The sequence below is a fragment of the Mastomys coucha genome, unplaced genomic scaffold (assembly GCF_008632895.1).
Source record: "Mastomys coucha isolate ucsf_1 unplaced genomic scaffold, UCSF_Mcou_1 pScaffold15, whole genome shotgun sequence".
In the NCBI taxonomy this organism is placed as follows: Eukaryota; Metazoa; Chordata; class Mammalia; order Rodentia; family Muridae; genus Mastomys; species Mastomys coucha.
In genome coordinates this window covers 52,482,337-52,504,224 of record NW_022196897.1, presented here as the reverse complement: position 1 = coordinate 52,504,224, position 21,888 = coordinate 52,482,337, and the positions used below count along the sequence as shown (strand labels likewise).

The 21,888-nt window shown below is 37.6% G+C and overlaps 1 protein-coding gene across 6 annotated transcripts in view; it reads right to left on the bottom strand.

The window, feature by feature from the left end:
• The window catches only part of LOC116090245 (sodium channel protein type 2 subunit alpha), a 173,977-nt gene that overhangs the window by 31,775 nt on the left and 120,314 nt on the right, over nucleotides 1–21,888 (bottom strand). For all 6 annotated transcript variants that reach the window (XM_031370459.1, XM_031370462.1, XM_031370461.1 and 3 more), the window contains exons 12-17: nucleotides 14,041–14,388; nucleotides 11,044–11,176; nucleotides 6,466–6,704; nucleotides 5,109–5,282; nucleotides 2,843–3,199; nucleotides 892–1,371 (exon numbers count right to left, since the gene is read on the bottom strand). In XM_031370459.1, coding sequence (XP_031226319.1) covers nucleotides 892–1,371; nucleotides 2,843–3,199; nucleotides 5,109–5,282; nucleotides 6,466–6,704; nucleotides 11,044–11,176; nucleotides 14,041–14,388 — 1,731 coding nt within the window. The remainder of the gene's footprint in view (nucleotides 1–891; nucleotides 1,372–2,842; nucleotides 3,200–5,108; nucleotides 5,283–6,465; nucleotides 6,705–11,043; nucleotides 11,177–14,040; nucleotides 14,389–21,888) is intronic.

Here is a 21,888-nt window from a genome sequence, read left to right as displayed (position 1 = left end):
CCTACAGAATTAGGGCATGGATTTGAAATGATTTATTCAAGGCAATCTGCTAGAAAGCTGGTAAAGGGTCAAGTGATTTTGGGGAAAAAACAAAAGAGCACTCAATTCAAATAACTCACAACCTCTAAGTCCAGTTACCTACCCCTCAAAAGGAAGTTGATTTAGACATTGCAAATAGACTCAGATTTTCCATTAATTCAAGGGTTAGTAACAAAAAAACAACAAAATTGCTCACTAGTATTCATAACCATCTCATAAATCAAAGGCTATATTATAAAGACACTGAGTTGGTTAGTTCAGAATCTGTATTCCATCACATATGGAGGACTTCTGTGTATAAGCAGGTTGATCGCACTCAATTGGCTTAGACAAGTGTTTAGCACTCTTCCCTACCACAAACTTCTCATCCTTTAAAAACAAAATCAACTTTAGGAAACGCGAAAGTAAATTCAAGTCAACTTTAGCATGAGTCAATAGGTCTGGGCAAAATAAATAATATTCTTTTATGAAGTATTTCATTATAGTCAAGAATATAAGAAGATAAGAATAAGAACCATTTTCCCATTAGTTATCTTATAGTACATACTAAAACCAGTGTAGTGGTGAACTGTAAGGGTGAACACTTAAACACTGATGTGTTATCTACACTTATTTTTAAAATACTTAGAAAACTCATGTTAATGTTATGAGTTTGCAAAGTTGGAGATTAAAGTAACGATAACATTTGCATAGCCAGAATAATCTAACATTATCAAACACCTTACTATATAAACATTACAGTAGATATTTCCTATTTTCTTACAGGGAAGCAATAAATAATATAACATATCTAATAGCATTGGAGCCACAGAAATACATACCAAAATATCTCTTTTATTTTAAATTTCCTACCTCCTTGCTTTCTTCCATATCTGATTCACTGCTGAATTCTTCTGTATTTAAGTTTTCAAAGTCAGACTCTCCAACGGCAATGGGCACGGTCACAGTGAGGCTGGGGTTGTTTATGAACGACATGTAATCACTCTCATCTACCACGTACTTCTCCACACTGCTTCCTATGCCACTGGTCGTCCCATTTCCATCTTTGAGGTAATTGAGGTCCTTGCCTATTTCTATGGTTGTGTGGTTGGAGATACAACTGTCTTTCTTGTTATTCAGATCTTCAAGGGGTTTGATTTCATCTAAAGCTTTCTGCTTTCCGACAAAGGCTTTCTGAATGAACTCACGAATCTTCCTTTTAACAAAGTCAATTCCCTTCTGCATCCTTCCCACGGCTATCTGGAGGTTGTTCATTTCGTTATCGTCATCTGTGGCAGCCAGGTTGTCCGAGCTGAAAGAACTGAGGAGTAAGGCCAAGAAGAGGTTCAGAACCTACAAAACAGTGGAGGAAGAGCAATCAGACAGACTGTTGCTCCCCTTGCTTCAGCTGTAAGATGTGGAATTGTCTTCATCCATCTCATCAAAGACATGGTCTCCCGGAACACAGCAAAGAAAAGTAAAAACAAACAAATGGCAGGCTGATAGCAAACACTACCCACACTCTTCATTTTGGGTTCATTTCAAAATCCCTAAGCTACCATGGTATGAAGCTTCCATACTAACTTCATGTCCTGTCAAATCTAGACAGCTCCACAGTAAAAGAAATGGCAATTTTGGATGGTTGGTACTTTGAATATATAATCTGTATTTTGTAAATTACTGAATATTTATTGTAATTTGATTCACAGAACTATATATTTAGATGTGATTTGGCCTCTGTAGCATTGCAACCTTTTTCCACCTTGGTAACTTGCTAAATTCAATAAAAAATTGCTAGCTCAACACTCCTAATTTTGATTAAAAAAAAACCTTGTAGGTGCTATTTAGTTCATGCAAGACTTTTAAATACAACAAAGTGGTTGTTGTATAATAACACAGCTGTTATGTTGAATTAAAAATGGTGTTTGCAGTATTGCCAGGAATCTCTAAGTCCACAGACTAGGCAGGTTACTAGGAATTAGGCAATGCCAGGGATAGGACTGTCATCAATTTTTAAATCGGGGTTTGGTTGACACAGCCCTCAATTATTCAAACACAGAATCAAAATGAAATACAGGCAGGACCAAATGCAGAGGTTATTAGTTCAGAAGTGGAAACTTGCATTAGATTTTTAGTTAAAATTGCAGTGCAAATGACAGTGACATGTCAGGTGAGAGTCAGTGAGAAGAAAGGTAAAGCCAGGGCCATTTTGACCCTCCTGGCTCCTGGCACCCACACTAAGAGGTTAGTAAATCTCTGTCCTTCTACTTCAGAGATTTACTAATACACTCATATGACTGACTCATCCTTGAGTTTCTTACTTGGATGACATTAGATAAAATAAAAAATAGATATAAATACTGTTTAAACTTTTATCTGTAAGAAAACTGAATTACAGTGCCACGGTTATTTTTGGATTTAATTTCTTAAGGATTATTAATAGAATGTCTTTGTTTATTATAATTTTTTATCTGTATCAAGGAATCTATCCATATAGTGTCCAATATTGGACTTTATTTTCTTGTTTTATTTTAATTTTGGTAGATATACAATGTTGATATGCATTTGTATAGTAAGTAACATTGTAATATGTTAATAGATATATTCATTATTTAGAACAACTTTGGCTCAAGAGACATTTGGAGGGTATGCATATTACAGAAGTCTAAATCACTTATGGCTCCTGAAATCTTATGTTATAGACAATTGGAAATGAACTCTATACAAAATTACTCTCCCTAAAACATAAAATGTTCTTTAGTCAAACATTGTTAAAACCATATTAACTGTAACTGAAAAAGAGAAAGGTGTTTTTACTACTTACGACAAGGTTCCCAATCACCATGACCATCATGAAGACAGTAAGGCACATGGTCTGGCCCGCGACCTCCATGCAATCCCACATGGTCTCTATCCACTCCCCACACAGCACACGGAACACGATCAGGAAGGAGTGGAAGAAGTCGTGCATGTGCCAGCGTGGGAGTTCACAATCATTGGAAATCTTGCAGACACACTCCTTGTAGCTCTTTCCAAACAGCTGCATGCCGACCACGGCAAAAATGAAGACAATGATGGCCAACACCAGGGTCAGGTTGCCCAGTGCACCCACTGAGTTGCCAATGATCTTAATGAGCATATTCAGTGTGGGCCAGGATTTTGCCAATTTGAAGACTCTAAGCTGGAAAAAATAAAGTAAGAATACCATTAATGCTTTGTACTGCAGAAACATCAAAAGAACTATATAGCAAATCTGTCTTAACTATGGAAAGATCGATTATTCATGTGCCAAAGAATTATCTAACAAAAGTAGCAAATACCTACACACACACATACACACAAACGTACACACACACACACACACACACACACACACACAAGCTTTTGGAACTGTATATTGTTACCATTGTTTGTTTTAACTAAGACATTTAAAGGTCATGTAGGTTGATTCACAGAGACTCATTTTCAAAGAAGTAAATGTATTATTTAACAGCCCACAGTGAACACGTTTTTCAGTGTGGTTGGAGATCATGTTGTAAGACACACACTGCATACCGAAGTTAAAAGAGAAAGGTGAACTCATTTCTTGGAGGGTTTACACACAATTTCCATCTAGCTGTATCTTTCACTTACTATAATATTAGAAAGTACTTTTTTTTTTTTTTTTTTTTTTTTTTAGGATTTACTTTAGAAGGAGGCTTAAGCTAAAGGGTGTAGTTTTCAACCTCAATGTCTTCAGTAACTAAAGAATGAAGTCATTTCAGAGTGTACATACCCCTTACTGCTCTACCTGACAAATGGTGGTACTGATTTGCAGAGGCTCCTGAAGCGCCACCCTCAGTTAAGTAGCAAGAACATTTATTTCTGATGCTTAAGTAAATGTCATCCAGACAGTAGTACCTTATTTAATGACACTTAAGTGACTCAGAGGAGTGAGTAGAAGCACCAGGCTGTTTAATTCATTCCAAGAGATAATTTATTTAAAAAGAGCCTGGTACATTATGCAAGATTAGGTAATGACTCTATGGTCCCTAGTTCCCAACATTGTAGTATTTAATCACAAAGATTTGCTAAATATTGCTCTTAAGAATTTCATTGTCCATATAACCTGTAGTATAACTTCTTATAATTGCTTTCTGTAATTCTTGCATACTTCTAGTTTCAAATTAGATCCATAATTCTTGTTGAAGACCAGGGAGAATTATTATATAGTTCTAAGGATCTTAGGTCAAATTTGAACTTTGAAGTTCATAAAGGAAGTCTCAAAGAGACATCAAATCAAAGTCTTGGGATTAATTAGCTGCACAATAAATCACCTATTAAGAACCTTTCTTTGGTAATGGTACACAATCTTTGTTATTTGAAGGTAAAATCCAGCCAAAGGTAGAGCACATACAATAAAACATACCAAACCGTCAATAGAAATGTGTTAAATGGCAGGTAGTCTCCTAATTATAACAAAAAACCAATAGTTATGAGGTATAGAGATCAAATGAAAGATAATTGAATGTTATCACAATGCACTACAGGCAGCATTTCTGGGAAAGAAGGTTTAATAGCTTTCATATCTGGTGAAGGAAAAATATTCAAGGAGTTGCTGTCTTTTAATTCTCCACCTCCATATACCCTATTTCAAGTCTTAGTTTCTCAGGGGATAAAGTAAGCAATTCAAGGTCCCAATGGAGGCTCACACATGGTTATACAAGTCAGATAACTGTGTTGACTATGGTGATTGCAATCTGGCTTGATGTGTGACTCCCTTTTTTTCTTTTTCCACTAAACCTTCCATTTGATATTCAGAAAGAGAGAGACAGAAAAAGAGAGAAAGAGAGAGACAGAGAAAGAGAGAGGTTGGACACAAGGGATGGAGAGGGAGAGGGAGAGAGAGACCCATTATTGGCTGTTCATTGGAATAAAATAATACATTTCTCAAAACGATCATGAAAAAAGAACTATATCTTAGAGAATGAATCCTATGTCTTCATATTTTACAAATGCTATTATATTTGTGAAATACATCAAGCCTGTCATTAGGACATAATGAAGACTAAAAAGCACAAAAGTAAGTATGGATTCTGTTAATCAGTTACCAGCCGGAATGATCGGAGAACTGACAATCCTTCCACATTTGCCAAGCCGAGCTCCATTAAACTAAGGCTCACTATAAAGCCATCAAAGATATTCCAGCCTTCTTGGAAGTAATAATATGGATCCATAGCTATAATCTTGAGAAACATTTCAGCTGTGAAGATCCCAGTGAAGACCTATATGAGCAATGCAGCTGATTACAGGAATGCCTGCTCTCAAAGAGAAGCAATGTAATGAACAGTAGATCAAACATTTATTCTGCATTTTAGAGATTGGTTTGTATTCAACCAATGGATGCCCTTGCATGTTTTATGTTCAACACAATATATGATTGTTCATAACACTTAAGGTTTATCTTTCAGATAATAAAATGAACAGCCTGATTTTGCTACAAAAAATGCACTGGACACACTGTTCTCTGATGTGCTTGATCTCTCTGGTCCTCTAAAACTTCACCAAGTGTTTGTCCAGAAACACAGACTTCAGTTGCCAAATATAATAGGTTGTTCTATTTTCATAGCTCTGCAGAAGAAACTGAAGCTAAGGAGGCTTCACACTAGCTATAATAAACATAGGCATAACCAAGCTACTGGGGCTCAGCCAACTGTAGTAGCTGAATAACTATTAAACCAATTCAAAGCTTAGATTTGCTAAAAAAAAAATCTTTGATTACATTTTTTCTTGAAGACATACCAATAAACCACAGTGGGCACAATTAAGTCTAAGTCAAGGGCCAATATAAGTCAAACAGGTTGTTTCTGTGTGAAATTTTCTTTCCTCAGGCTACAAAAAGGTATGTACCAAATAGGACAGAAAACATAAGGTATGTGGGAGCACATGTGTAAAATGGTATGTTATGTCAAGGTCAATGGATAACTTACAAAAGTTGGTTCTCTTCCAGCTTTTGGGGTCAAGTGTCCAATTTAGGTCATTAGGCTTGCTGAAAGCTCTTTCTTGCGGAGCCATCTGGATGGCCCTAATTTTGCTTTTGTTCCTTTCTTTGTTTGCTTTGAGTGATGTAGGATCTCCCTATGTAGCACAGATGGCCTAAAATTTGTGATCTTCTTGCCTTTGTCTCCCAACTGCTGAGATTACAGGCATGTGCCATTATGCCTGGTTGTAATTATCATTATAATATAGAATTTAGATTCATTTCTAAATCAAATTACACATAAAACCTTTGAATCCTTTGTATTGTGTTCAAGCAGCACAAGACCTATTTTTATTGTTAAAAACTGATGCAAAAAAATTTTTGCTGTCTTTAGTGAACATAGTCAATTAGCTGATATCTTATTTGACAATGCCACATAAAATTGATAAGAACAATCTGTAGGAAGATGAACCATCAAGGAGTCTTACCAAATTCCCAACAGACAGCACACTGCTGAACTGCTCAGTCATGGGGTAGTGCTCCATGGCCATGAAGAGAGTGTTTAACACAATGCAGATGGTGATGGCCAGGTCAACAAATGGATCCATCACTACCAGATTGACAACGTGTTTTACCTTTAGCCATGGCTTACAACAGTCCCAAATCAGGCACATATTAGCAAATTTATACCAGCAGGGAGGGCATTTCTGTCTGGATTCTTCAAGTTCTGGGGAGGAAAAAAAAATAAGCACACTCATGAAACCTTTTTACCTTCTATTAGTCAGTTTTTGGTTTAAATTGCAGTAATTCTTCAATAAATAATCTAAAGGTACTTTTAAAAGATAAGATAATCGGTTGAAAAAGTCAGAAAAAATTAGGGGTTTGTAGTCACACAGAGTAGACATAGAAAGGCTAATGCTCTCCAGTGTTTCTCACATACACATAGTTTCTAAGATTCTACGAGCAATACTGATCTTTTAAAATTGTCTACAAGGTTACAAGAAACAAAGTGGCAGAGCTTTGATTGTATACACGTTCATCTATATTCCACATAGAACAAGGTCTGGCGTGTGTTAGCAAAGGCTACTCCACAGCCATCATCACAGCCTCAGTGAGTCACAGGGACACTTGATCTCTCTGAATGGGTGTCACTGGAGGGAGTCTAGTGAGGAACGTTTGACAGGACCACTTCTCCATGTTAAAAACTCTCACATTATAATTAATACATTAATAATAAAATCTGAGTTACATGGGCTTACGTTTAAGTTCAACAAGTTTCCCGTTCTCTCTATACATCAATGTAATCAGAAGTTTTTTTTTTAAAAAGAGAATAATTAACTGAATAAAGTGGGGTCCACGTTGTTAGCATACCAACACTTTACAAAGTGAGATTCGAGTGCTATTAATAAAATACAAGATTTAAAACAGAAATTCATAGAATTCATGTATCTTCGTGGGTCTATTTATTTTAATGCATCGAAACTGTAACTATTGTATCAATATATGAAATGAAATTTCATGTTAAAAATGAATGCTTTAAAAGAAGGATTTATGCTAAGTGACAATGCAGTACTAAATTTATCTGACAATTGCCTACAAGGCTTTTGGATCATTTCCTTTAAAGTTAAGTGATAAAAGACCTTCTAGAGGACACCTGTTTGCTCAACATTGACAACGTCTTTTAGGAAACTATGAAGCAGAAAATTATCGATTCCATCTTTCTTTGGTAAGATGATCACTCAGCATAGTCTTCAGTGGGAAAAATACCAAGCTTGGTGGATTCTGCCAATACCACTGCAGAAAATTACCTGCTCTGACAAACATGTGACCTTCTCTTCTTAGCACTCAACAGAAAGAAGCTTTCCTTGTTCATTCGGCGGCATGGCTGTCTGGCCAGTCACTCTAGCACTATTGTAGCAACTAGGGCATTCCTCCCCCATTGATGGAGCTTACAGTAAAGGAAAATTTATAAGGGAGGAGGCAGCATAGAAAATGCAGGAGAATGTTGCTAGATATTTGTTCTGCTAATAAACATTTGTTACTTATTTATGCAGTTAGGTCAATTACTTCCTTAAATGAATTTATTCTTTACAGTTCTGGTGGAATTTTGTTAAAGCTAGACATTTCAAATTTCCCCTTGGATACTGAAATTCTTCAAGTGAACATTTTATTTCCATTTCTTATGATTTGTAATTTGGTAAACAATAAGGAATGCTTTAGGTAAGTCAGACAAAAAAATTTCCATAAAGTTATTTTCCACTTTATTTACTTTATATATGTATTTTTACTTTATAGATACTTTCAACACTACCAAACAAGTTCATGTTCACAGAGGAAACAAAAAAAATTATATAATTTGCAACAAATAATAGAAGAGAAGCTGCAAAATTTTTGTCTATGTTCTATCAGAATAAATCAATTTTTAATTTATACAAGCTGTGATATAGTAGAATAAGAAAAGCAAATAGCATAGCACAGAAAATAAAAAAGAGAGAAATCGGAGAAACATTCAAAGGGAAAACTCAGCAGGTGCTGATGGTCTTGGCACTAGGAAAAGTCGGAGCAGAGGTGCTTTTAATTCTAAAATAAAATCATTCAATTATTAATTTCGCATAGGAGGATCTCCCACTTTGGAACAAGCGAAGGACCCAAGAGGAGACTACAGCCACTTCTCCATCATTCCTGTGAGGGTTTCCCATCTTGGAATCAGCAGCAGCAACGTTCATATCCTCTCTTGTATCTTAACTCCTTCAGTGCTTTTATCTTATACCCCAACATATACACTGAGCAAAGTGTATCCATGAAACATCTCTACACAATTCTGCATTTTAAAATATCTTTTGTTCATCATTAAGCAGGACTATGCATTACTCTAGGTAATGAAGAGTTGGCTGTAGTTGAAAAGAAGGGAAGCAAAAGTTGACAGCCACATTAATAAGCCTGGTTTATGAAAGGGAAGGTGAATCAAATTTTAGAAGAAACCACATTTAAATAAACAGATAATAACAACTAAGAAACAGCCCCTCCATTATGAGAACAAGCAGGACCATATCAAAGTAAGCTTTGCCATTCATGTTACGTGCAAATGATTGTTCCTATTATTTCTGGCCATTGCCACATTCAAATTGTTCACATGTAACTAAATAAAAAAAAAAATCAGGCTTTCATCCTAACCATCTCTTGGAGACGTGTTTCCATGGAGGAAGTTGTGTGTGCTTTCATTCTAAGCACTGGATGTCAATTTATTGACAAGTCCAATTTGTAATGGTTTGATTTTTTCCCTTCTGTTACTCCTTACATCGAACTTAACACTAGTAGAAGTGCAAAGCATGACTGTCAGTTTAGACTTACCCTGGCTCCTTCTCTACTTCCTGCTTTGGGGAGCAGCCATGCTGCTGACATCTGAAGCAGAACCACTGGCCCCTTCCTCTCAGTGGTTTTGCTATGGCAAGGAGCAGAAGACCAGAGACTCTTCAAAAGATTTACCTGGAGGGATAGGGAGGAGCAAGCTACTGGCAGCTGGGGGGGAGAAGGAGTGTGAGCTAAGCAGGCAAGGTTGGAGAAGAATGTACTTGAGTTTAATATTCCATTGACATCGACAAAAAAAAATCAGGACTCTACGAAAACTGGGTCTTGTACCAATGTCTTGTCCATGATAATGACAGAGACATCTATTATGGTAATTTTTTCTGGTTATGACTTTCAGGCTTTTGGTACTGAGATCATAAGATTTTTTGCATTGTAACTAAAATTACTCTTTCTAAGAATCTACCCAGTCTCAGAATAAACTATTATTGGGAAGAGAGATATATACTGGGCAGAGGGCCAAGGAAAGGAAGGAGGGTAGTGGAGATATGAATAAGATACAGTGTATATGTCTATTAAAATTTGACAAGTTTTAAAAAAAATAAAAGTCATGCACACACTCATTTTCTCTCACCCTTATGCTCCATTTTTTTTTTTTTTAGCTTTCTACTTTGACTTACATATTCAAACATACTTTTACATATGTGGGAATGGAAATTGGGGACACTTGTAATAGATAGAGAGAGAGAATACATCTTATATGAAAGTAGGAAGAAAAAATAAAGAAGAGATGGGCAACAGAGAAGGGGGTTATACGTGAATACACGTCACATAAATATATCTTCCATGTATTGAAGTTGACAGCCACTGTTGATTTCACTTAATATAAAAGGGAAAAAGAACCACATGAGTTTACAAAAGTAGCATAATGGGACAGATAATAAGCATAGCATCTGCTGACAGTCTTCAGCATGCAAAGTACGGGGCGCTTTACATGTGTCGTCTTATTATAACCATTGTAACAACTTTACGCCTGAATATTACAGTCCACATTTTAGCTGAAAAAAAAATGAAATTCAAATTGTAAATTAGTACATTTAAACTGTGACAGTGCCTGGAAGTGATCACAGATCAAGCTGTTCTCCAAACTTTTATTTTGGTAGCATGAAATCCAGCCTTGTAAATACTATGTTAGCTATTCTGTTATGAGCTTCAAACAAGGTAAAAGCTGATCTGTTATGATATTTCATCAGCGATGAACAGAGACAGAGAGAGACACAGAAAGAAAGAGGAGAAAGAAGAGAACAAAGGTACAACTGTATAATTTTGAACACAGCTTCAATGAGGCATGGCACCTTCATTCACACGTTTATTTATAACTCTGGTTGAGTCAGTAGATTTCATAACTTGTGTTAGCACATTATATTTTGTAACTTGTCAAATGTGTTAGCACCATAATGATAAGCATAAATCTGTTCACTGTTACTAATGTCACCATCAGGTTCAAAGAGTTTAGAATGTAAGGTCTGGAAGTTGTATTTCAAATGTACCTTGAATTTGTAGCAGTTTCATAGAAGCTTGTTTAACAGTCTACAGAAAAGATTCGAATCCATGTGCTATGCACCAATTTCGCTTCACCTTTTAAAAGAAGTGATGATGTGGTACTGAGTTGGGAACTATTGTCTTGAAACTTAGGTGAGGGTTGTCTTATCATTAACAACCTACTGTCAAAGAGCAATGGTGGGTAACTTTTGACTTACCTTCCATAGTGTTGGTCAGAATGCTGGCCATGCTCATTGCTCTTTGCCTTGATGTAGGGTCTTCCAACAAGTCCATAGAAACATGGTAAGAACTGGACCTCCTCTTCCTTATTTCTGTCTCAGTAGTTGTGCCCTGAAATACCAAAATTCCAGACAACAAAATAATCACTATTATTGGCATTATCAAACTTTAAAGCACTCCAATTGTAGATGCCACTTAAACAAGAGTTCTACATACTTCCTCCAATGTAAGAAATGTCTTACTTTCTCATTGCAGTGATAAAATACCAAACAAAATCAGCATAATAGAGAAACTCTCTTTGGACTCATAGAAGTTTCCAGTGGGTACAGCCTACATGGAAGAGGGCACATGGCAGCAGAAAGGGTAGGCATAGTGGCAGGAGGAAGGGCCTGGCTTGTCACATTCATTCTGCTCTCAGGAAGCCAGCAGTGAACAGAAAGTGGAACCAGGCTATAAAGCCTCAAATCCCATCCTTGGTGACCTAGCACCCTCTTCTGTTCTCTATTCATTAAGGTTCCACAAGCTTCCCAGATAGAGCCATCAGCTAGGGACCAATGATTGGGACCTATGAGCCCATGGGAGACATTTCATATCTAGACCACAATAGCTCCCTGTGATATTCCTAGAATTACCATATTAGGACTGTTTTTGAAAGTCCATCAGCCCCTCAGTCTTCTGTGATACCAGCTTTCTCTGTGCCAGAAATTTGCCTTGGAAGGCCCCAAATTAATATGAACTGTGTAAACTCGGAGCACCTCACCCATATCAACCTCCATCTTTAAACTGAAATGCATTGTTCCTGAGGTACTCCCAAGTTCCATTTTTAGATCTTTACAGACAGGTGTAAAAAGACATCATTATACAACATGTGTCCATAATAGGCTTCTTAAAATGTGAACTCTGAATGTAAAATATTTTATTTTATTTTTGGAGACAGGTATCACTTGCCATTTCCATATTTATGAAAAACCAAATCTTAGTTAACCTATCATTTCATCTTATACTTCCATAATAGTTTCCTAAAAACATAAACTCTATAAGTAAAGTATTTCTTTTTGGGAGGCAGATATCACTTCCCAATATCCATATTTTAAAATAATCTCAGCTAAACACATCTTTTTATCTTATATGCATGAAACAGATATATTCACAGACAAGCTACTTAAAACATCCAAACTCTTGGTACATGCCAATTGGAGTGTTTGGATGTTAGCAACCACACAATGGTTCAGTTCTTCTCTACTCTAAAACACTCTTCAGGTTTGGAGCTAGGTAGAAACATGTTCCTACTTCAAGACTTCAAACATGGTGTTAGCAGCCACAGGACAACTAGTTTCAGAATGTACAGGCCTCAGTTGGCCATCTATAAAATGGATATAAATTAGTAACTATTATAATGGGTAGTTGTGAATTAATCCCACAGTGTTCTAGGCAATGTATTGTACATAACTGGCTAAAATTATTTCTGTAAGAAAGTGTGACATTTCCTTATCATTCTTCCTGTCTGCTTCACAACAAAGTTCTACTGCTTCTGTGGCTTGTCCCTTTTCCAGGATACAATGGCTGAGAAAAGGCCATAGGAAATCAGTGACGAGCAGTAGCTGTTGTCATATTACAGGGCAAGACATTCCTCTAAGAAGCAACCGAAAACTATTTGGACCATTATAACATGGCCCTAAGGGATGTGTTTGCTTAAAAAAAAATGATATAAAAGTAATTACACAAAGGAGATTTTAACCTAGCTGGGGAAACTGTGATGTGATCAGACAACATGGCTGAAACATTTTGTAAAGGTCAAGTAACGTTTCATTTAATGCCAACTTGAAGAATGTCTTGTTCTATAAGGGAACCATGACTGATACATCCTGACAAACATTATTAAGTTGAAAATCTTTTCCATATGCTTGTTTTGGGGTGACTTTTCATATAAAAAGAATCCATGGCAATAATATGGAAGTTGAAATCCATTAGAAAAAGTCTAACATGTGACTGTAGCCTGTGCTATTCAAGCAACCTCTTTACTGATGTAGGGTGGCTGGGTCATTTGAGTTGGTATTGGGGGAAAGGTACATTATGAAAAATGCGGAGAGGACTGGAGAGATGGCTTAGCGGTTAAGAGCACTGACTGCTTTTCCATAGGTCCTGAGTTCAAATCCCAGCAATCATGTGGTGGTTCACAACCATCAGTAATGAGATCTGATGCCCTCTTCTGGGGTGTCTGAAGACAGCTACAGTGTATATACATATAATAAATAAATAAATCTAAAAATAAAAAGAAAAATGTGGAGAATTGTGAAGGGATTTAGATAGAATTAGTGTTAGCATGACACCAAGTGGAAGTGTGAAGTTGTTTTAAAGAACAGGTTAGCAAAACCTTTGAAATGCATACATACATGCATGTATGTGTGTGTGTGTCTGTCTTTTTATATCTATCTATCCATATATAATCATGCTCATGTTTATTTTCTTTAATTTCTTAGTATTTAATAATATTGTGAGGTGTGATGGCACAGGCCTTTAATAATAGAGGTTGGGAGTCAGAGGCAGGCGAATTTCTGAGTTTAATGTTAGCCTATTCTTCAAAGAGAGTTTCAGTATAGCCAGAGCTACACAGAAAAATCTTGTTTCAAAAAAATCTAATAATAATAATAATAATAATAACAATGATGATGGTATTAATAGTTACATGATTGCACAACGAAAATGTGGTTTGACTTTTACATTAAACTCCAAACTGTAGGAATAATAATGAACAAATGCATTTATGAAATTCATTGTATGATATTAATTTCTAGAGATGTGTTGTGAGTTTTTTAAATGAGATAAGTTCATAGCTTGATAAAACCAGTCACCTCTTGGCCTGGGAAAAACAGACGCAGGAAAATTATCATCTGTGGAACTCAAAACCCACATTCTTGATTATACCACATCCCTTCTTTTTCTGTGCTCTCAGCTGCAGCTTTAATAGGCCTCACCTCTGGTAGTAGCTGTCCCACAGGAGATGTGAGCGCAGAAGGGCCTCCAACCAGGGAGACCACGCCATTGCAATCCACTGCACTGTGCATCTTCCCATTCATGGGGAGAGTGGGTATTCCCCGGGAGGCACGGCTGGCTTGGCTGACGTTGCTGGGACGTCTTTCTCCATGTCTGTGTGGTACAAATAGGGAGTCTCTCCTGCTGTCGTTGTCCTCAAACGTGCTGTGTTCATCGTCGGCGAAGTCATTTTCAGAACCAATATCCTTCACTCGACCTTTGAAGCTGAAAAGGCTTGCTCTACTGTTGCGTCTTGGAGAAAAAAGGGAGCCTCTGATGCTCAAGAGAGACTAGAAATAACCAAAAGAAACAAAACAGATGAAGGGAATTAAGAAGACCTTGCATCCAGAAGAAAATGGCTTGACCTGCTGGTTCATACCTGCTGGCTACCTCAGGATAAATCACTGGGCAGGAGTCGAAGGCTCCATTCCTGCACTAGGTGTTCAGCACTTTGGTTTACTTTCCTCCCGTCTTGCTTTGCTTTCCTCCCGTTCTGTCATTTTCTTTGCTAAGCATAGTTAAAAGCACTCCCACCATGCTGTCTAGTCTTCTTACTGATGCCTGGAGCATCGGCACTTGCTAGACCGTTCTCCTAGAACTGAATTTCACCTAACAATTCAGTGGAAAGTAATTAAACACACACCTACATTTAGGCCTTTTGAAGCTCAAAATAGATGCAGTAAGAGCTCACAAGTGACCACACCCTGAGGCAGAGCCTCCGCAGAGAAAAATCAAAGCTGGCTTGCTGGTAGACCCGCATAATTATAGTACAGGAGCAGCTTTTCTCCCTCCCTTTGCATATTTTATAATGGCCCTCATGAATAAATTAAACAAATCAAGCTGAAATAACTGTATGATTCATTTCCTGATTTCCACTCTTCTGTCTCAAGAAATCTGAACAACACGGTATTAGCAAAAACCCATTTTCAAATAAGAATCTGATCACTGTCACTTAGCATTTTCTAATGATGGCCTACTTACTTACTCTGCTTGGCCATCACACACCAATAAGGATGACTTATCTCTTCTATGGCATCAATCTGTGTTTCTAACCTTTGCTACACATGCAGTCACTTGACTAATAGCCACTTCTTTGTGGTTTATAAGACCCTGTACCTTAGGAAAAGCTCCTCAATTCTTGAGTCACTTAATTTCTGAGGAACTAATCCAATCCCTGACTCCAGGAGCAAGTCAACTCATGTCTAGACAGCCAGAGCACTCCAGCCCTGTCATGCATGGAATGGTTTAAGCCGAGACACGATGTGTTGCTTGGCCCACTGAGAATCAACACTTCCTTTTCCACCTGTTGGGAAACAGAGGTGCTTTTTCAACTGGTATCATTGAGGTTACTAGTTCTAAGAGTGACAGTGGGTATCATGTTAGATACATGGGAGAAACCTTGGGTGATATATGAATAAAGACATAGTGAGGCCTGTTCCCTACATACAACTTGCTGTCTTAGTCACTGTTCTTTGCTGTGAAAAGACATCATGACCAAAGCAAATCTTATTAAAGAAATTTAGTTGGTTTCTTGCTTACAGTTTCAGAGACTTAGTCCATTTTCATCATGATAGAGTGCATGGCAGCATGCCAACTGGAGAAGCAGCTAAGAACTACATCCCAATTCATAGGCAGAGAGAGCCTTGGTCTGGTCTTTACTTTAGAAACCTCAAAGCCCACCCCCAGTGACAAATTTCTTCCAACAAAGCTACATCTACTCCAATAAAGTCACACCTCCTAATCCTTATATTCTTTTCAAGCAGTGTCACTCCTTGGTGACTATGTACTGAAATATATGAGCCTATGGGGTCATTTTTATCAAAGGGCACCACATTCTACTTCCTGTTGCTCATAGACTTATAGCCATATCAGAGCATAAGATGCATTTAGTTCAACTTCAAAAATCCCCATAGTCTATCACAGTTTCAAGACTGCTTAATATCCAAGGCCCAAAATTTCTTCGGAGACTCAAGGCAACTCCCTATAAAATCAAACCACCATACCTGACTATGCATAGACATTATTTATATAATCTTATAGTTCTGGTTTTTTTCTAAGCTATTCTATACGGTATGTCTATAGTTATTAATAGAAATAACACACATTCCATAATTTAATATGAAAAGTTTGATCTTTTTCTTTTTTGAATGGTTTAAAGCCAAATATAATTTGTGCATATGATATTCTTGTATCTTTTCAGCACTAAGTATTCTTCCAATTTTCCTTTTAGACAATTGTTTTTTTTAAATGATATTTGTAATATTTATACCATATCTGTATGTGTTAAATACTTTTTTGTGTTATGTGTCCATTCATTATTCACAAAGCAAATAACATTTAAGAAGACATTTATGCCTCCCTATTCATCCTTACATTCTTCCCATCCCTAACTCTAACCGATCTCTCTTAGTTAGTTACTTTTCTATTGCTGTGATAAAATACCATTACAAAGGCAACTTACAAAACAACAACAACAACAACAACAAATTATCGGGGGCTATGGCTCCCGAGACTTAGTGCTCCTGATGGAAGTAAGGAGGTAACAAGTGGCAGAGAGCAGAGTTCACATGTGCAACTACAAACCAGAAACAGAGAGTACAATGAGGATAGAAAGGCCTTTCTGAAACTTCAGTGTCCACCTGCCATGTCATACCTCCTCTAACAAGGCTATACCTAATAATCCCTCCCAAATAGTTCTACCAACATAGGGTAGGGGAGAGTGGGACAAAGTAATCAAACACAGGAGCTTATAGGGGCTAATTCGTTCAGTTCCACCACAGAGATCCTACCTATCATAATTAATAACCTATTGTTCATCATTAGCTCAAAAAGAAAAGGACAAAAAGGTTTAAAGGAAATACAGTAAAATTCATGTATATGTAGCACTTTTAGTAGAGTTTACATGTTAACTTAAAGTACATCACAGATAGACAGATAATGTCAATAAAATTGATTAAAAGGTGCATTAAGAACTGAGTTTATATATAACAACTAGCTACATTGCAAATAACCAAGCCATGTCTTTCTCCATAGCCAGCTCAGGTTGCTTCCTTGCGTAGATGGCCAGATGCTCATTGTAGCTCTTACAACCAACAATCTCAACAACCCTAATTGTAAAGGTACCTTTCTTTCCCAACATCTGGAAAAGAGAAATGTGTTCTCCATGGGCCAAGCACAATGCTGTGCCTCTCTTTGAACCATTGCTTATACTACATACATACTTACAATTACTTCCTAAATTAATGTTGTGATGCAAATGAAAGACAGCCCAGAAGATACAGCCTTCCCACCAGTGAATCTCCAAAACTATAACTGCTAATTTGTCACAGGTGATTTGGTCCATAGAATAGTTTCAAAAGAAAATATCCAGATTACCTTGACACTTGATTAGAGATGCGTTCTTGACTTTCTTCCCATCCCTCTCCCACACTTACAAGTCATAGATGTCTAAGAAATAGTTCACATTTCCACCTACTCTAGTGTGAAGATCATAATCTTGCAGGAAAAGCTTATATTTTATATATTTTGGTATGAAAGCAGAAGTGGTTATCGACATAATATCCTTTCCATTATATCATTAGAAAGCACGGTTTCTAAATACTTTGTGATCCTTGACCTTTGAAAATATCTCTTAACAGCTAAGAGGCTCCTACTACTATATCCAGGTAAAATCTCCATACTTAGTTTGTCATTTCCATTATTACGTCCAGGATTTTCAAAGTGGGGTTATTGAAATATCTGGGTGCTATCTTTCTGTCTCTGTCTCTCTCCCTCCCTCTCCCCGATTCTTGTTCCCTCTCTGTCAGAATAAGATCCAAGCATAAAATTGAATGAGGAGATTTTTGAGTGCTTGTAGGAAAACCAAGACAAAAGTCTTGTGACCTCAGTTTCTTCAAAATCACAGTGTTGTTCTTGGATTATGCTTTTTGTGTCCCTCCCTTGTGCAGCAGTTAAGGGTGACTTTTCTTCAGATTATTCATTACAACTGATGATTACTATTTGTTTATATGCCTCTATAGAAAAACTTGCTTCTCTGTGGAGCTTGTCCATCACATGTGGCTTGCTCTTGTGATTGGTCACTTTACTCATGTGAGTTCTCTAAGCCATCAGAGTATAAATTGTCTGATGCTTTGAATAAAGTTGGCTATTACATGAGACTTCAGTCTGCCTCATTTATCAGCTCCATTCTCCCATCACCTCTCGATCAGTAAACACCACTCCATCTTCTTTGCAATCTACTGACTATTTTTTTTAAAACAGGAAAATATTTTTTAAAGACTTATTTATTATTATAAATGTAGCTGTCTTCAGACACACCAGAAGAAGGCATCAGATTTCATTACGGGTGATTGGGAACCACCATGTGGTTGCTGGGATTTGAACTCACGACCTTCTGAAGAGAAATCAGTGCTCTTACCCATGAGCCATCTCATCAGCCCCAGAAAATATTTTTAAAGTAGTACTTAGTACTACTTAGTAGTTATTTATACAGATTGCTTAAGAAACAAATATGAAATCAAATGAAACACAGAAGGTCATTTATGGTAGTAATTTATCACAATGTCCAACCAGCTGGCAAATAGGCATAGGAGAAGTTTACAGATACTACAAAGGAAATGCTGTATCTGTGAGAAAATACAGAAAGAATAGGGGCAGCCTCAGCATTTCCAAGTGTAGTGCACAGACTCGAATTAATCCTCTTGGATTTGGAATGATGTAAATTGAAGAAAAGTCTGCAATGCCAGTGAATATGAAGCTTTGAATTTAGACACACCTAGTTTATAATTTACACCAAATTAGGTTCAGGAGTAGGTAAAATAATCTTCCGTCTCTCCTTCTTGCCCTTGATCTCTTTTTAACTCCCTTCCTCTATTTCCTTCTTCTTTTCTCTCTTTTATTTTTTTTCAAAATGATTATGGTTTTAAGAAGAGAGCTCAGCCGGGCAGTGGTGACGCACTCCTTTAATCCCCAGCACTTGGGAGGCAGAGGCAGGGAGATTTCTGAGTTTGAGGCCAGCCTGGTCTACAGAGTGAGTTCTAGGACAGCCAGAGCTATACAGAGAAAACCTGTCTTGAAAACAACAACAACAACAAAAGTGCTCAACATTTAAGGGACTCATATTTGCCAATTAAGATTTATACAAATAGAACCATAAGTGTTATGTTGACAAAATAAAAAAGTTATTTTTCTTTGGTAACAAAAGAATCCTATTCCATTTGAGTTCATTTATCTGAATTCACAATATTATTTGTCTGTGGAATGGGTCAGCTGATCTAACAAAATATGCATAATGTTAACTATTTGGTCATTTGGAACTATCTGACTAGCTGTGAAGAGAAATAAAATATTAGATATGTATATGTTTTTAAAGGGAATCAAATCATACATTTCATCATCAGTTTTAAAAGATGCTTTTCAGGCTTTCTGAAAAAGAAGAAAGTCCATGAGTTTCAGTGTCAGATTAAGAATCACCTGATATTCCATCAAATCTATAGTGAACGTAGTACTCTGCTGTCCAGTTGTTAGCACTGATTATGAGCAGGAGGAGTAAAATGAATGCCTATGATGCAAACCATCCACAGGGCAAGAATAGAGCACACCAGCTTCCCTTTGAGAGCAGGTGACAGGTGTAGCTTCAGAAGAAACCTAGAGCTCCCCAAAGCCCTAAATCTAGTGGAGGGCTTCACCGGCAGTGGCTCCTCTTGTAGGACAGGCCAACACTGTAGAAGAAAGCCATTTTGTTGATCCTCATATTTCAGAGGACTATAGCTGGGCCCCTCTCATCAGGAGGCGTATTGTTTGAGACCGGCAGTATCCTGTCACACTGTCTGGGTGGGAGATAGTCACAAGAGGCACTCATGGAGAGCTAGAGTTTCAGACACTAACCTGAGGAGAGGTTTAAGCCACAGGGAGCATGGGCTATGGAGACTGTGGTAGTTACTACCCTGGTCTCTATGGTAAGGAACAACACTTCTCTTCTCTGGGTTCCTTTAGAGCAGTGGTTCTTAACCTTCCTGATGCGGTGGCCCTTTTATAAAGTTCCTCATGCTGGTGTGGCTCAAACCCTGAAATTTTACTCATTGATACGTCATAATTTTAATTTTTCTACCGTTGCAAATCATGATGTAAATGTCTGTGTTTTCTGGTGGTCTTAGGCAACCTGTGGAAGAGTCTTTCAGGACCCACAGGTGGAAAACCACGAAGCTAACAGCACTTACTGTGCAGTCATAAGAACCGGAGTTTGGCTCCAGCATCCACACACCAGGTTGAGAACTGCTGCTTTAGAGACTGTCTTCTCAGCTCACGGTCGGTGGGTAGGTAAGTGGCTTACTTTCTTCTGTAGCTGCCACATGCCGTGAAGGATTGACTGTTGTGTGCAGCAAAAAGCTCTGAGCCCAGGTCCAGTGGGTGATTTGGTTGTGAAGATTCTTCCCTACCAAAGATGGTTTAGTACTAAGCAGACATTTATAGCACTGAGATGGGTGGCACAGTGCCTGGTTCCCTGGGGTCTCCTCTCCCCGGCAGAACTGCTATGGAAGAGCTATGCTTGCTTTTCCTACTTTTCAAAGCACTTGAGGGACACATCTTGAGTTGGTTGTTTGGAGTTCTTAGGTGGACTTAGGGTAGCTGCTGCGGCTCCTCACAGTGGACAAACTCTAGAGTTGGTAGAGCCACAGGTGGTTATGATCATCATCATCATTGTCTCTCATTTCTGAAATCTCGCTTCTTTTTTCCCCCACTCCTTACTCTAACTTCATCTTTATTCTTATTCGTTTCATTTTTAATCTTTTAACTTCAGACTTGATACTATAGTGCTTCTCTCATTTCTTTTTTCTTTCTTTTTCTCTTTTTGAAAAATAATTTCTATAATTGATATTTCTATACCTGGTTTATTTCCATTTTATTTGCCTCCATCTAAGCATTATTGGGAACCAAACCTCAAAAAGAATGCTGCCTATGAAGAAGACCCCAAATTAAAATCACAAGTCTATCCCCACAGATGCATGAATCGAAGGGTAGAAAGATAAGAGCTATGATCAGGCAAGGCAACAACACACCCTCTCCACATTTTATTGTCGTTTTGTTTTGGCGACAGTTTCCCACATAGCCTAGCGTGGCCTAAAACACCCTTTGTAACTGAGTATGACCCTTAACTGCTGATGTGCCTGCCTCCTCCTCCCAAATTCTTTGACTACAGGCCTATTTCACCACAATATATGCAGACCTGGGAAGGAATCCAGGGCTTCATGAATGGTATACAAGCATCCTAGAAACTCAACTTTATTACTAGCCCCCTTCAAAAGTTATGAACTTCCCAATAGCCTAATCCAAAGACAGTGAATGTCCTATATGCCAAACATATAAGTCTTGTTTTAAAAATGGTCAATGAGATTACAAAGAGGATTAGAGGAAACAGACAATTGAAATAAAAAAGAAATCCACTCAAGATTTGCACGTGAAATTCAGCCACTTGGATGAGAACCCGAGTCAAGAGTTAGAAATTAAACAGGTATTGTAGGAATGAAGAAAACTCTAGGAATGAAACACTACCACCACCACCACCAACAACAACAACAAACCAAACCTAACCAAACCAAACCAAACAACCCTTCTCAATGGAAAGCATCATTAAAAGACCAGACCCAGTGGAATAAAGAAGAACAGGGATTGAACAAAGTAGAAGACCAAGTAGGCATGACCAGAAAATAACATATCTGGGTCATATGGGAGTCAAAATATTTACAAGACAAAGTGAAGACTCTGCAGAGTCGTGGCAGGGAAGGGCTAAG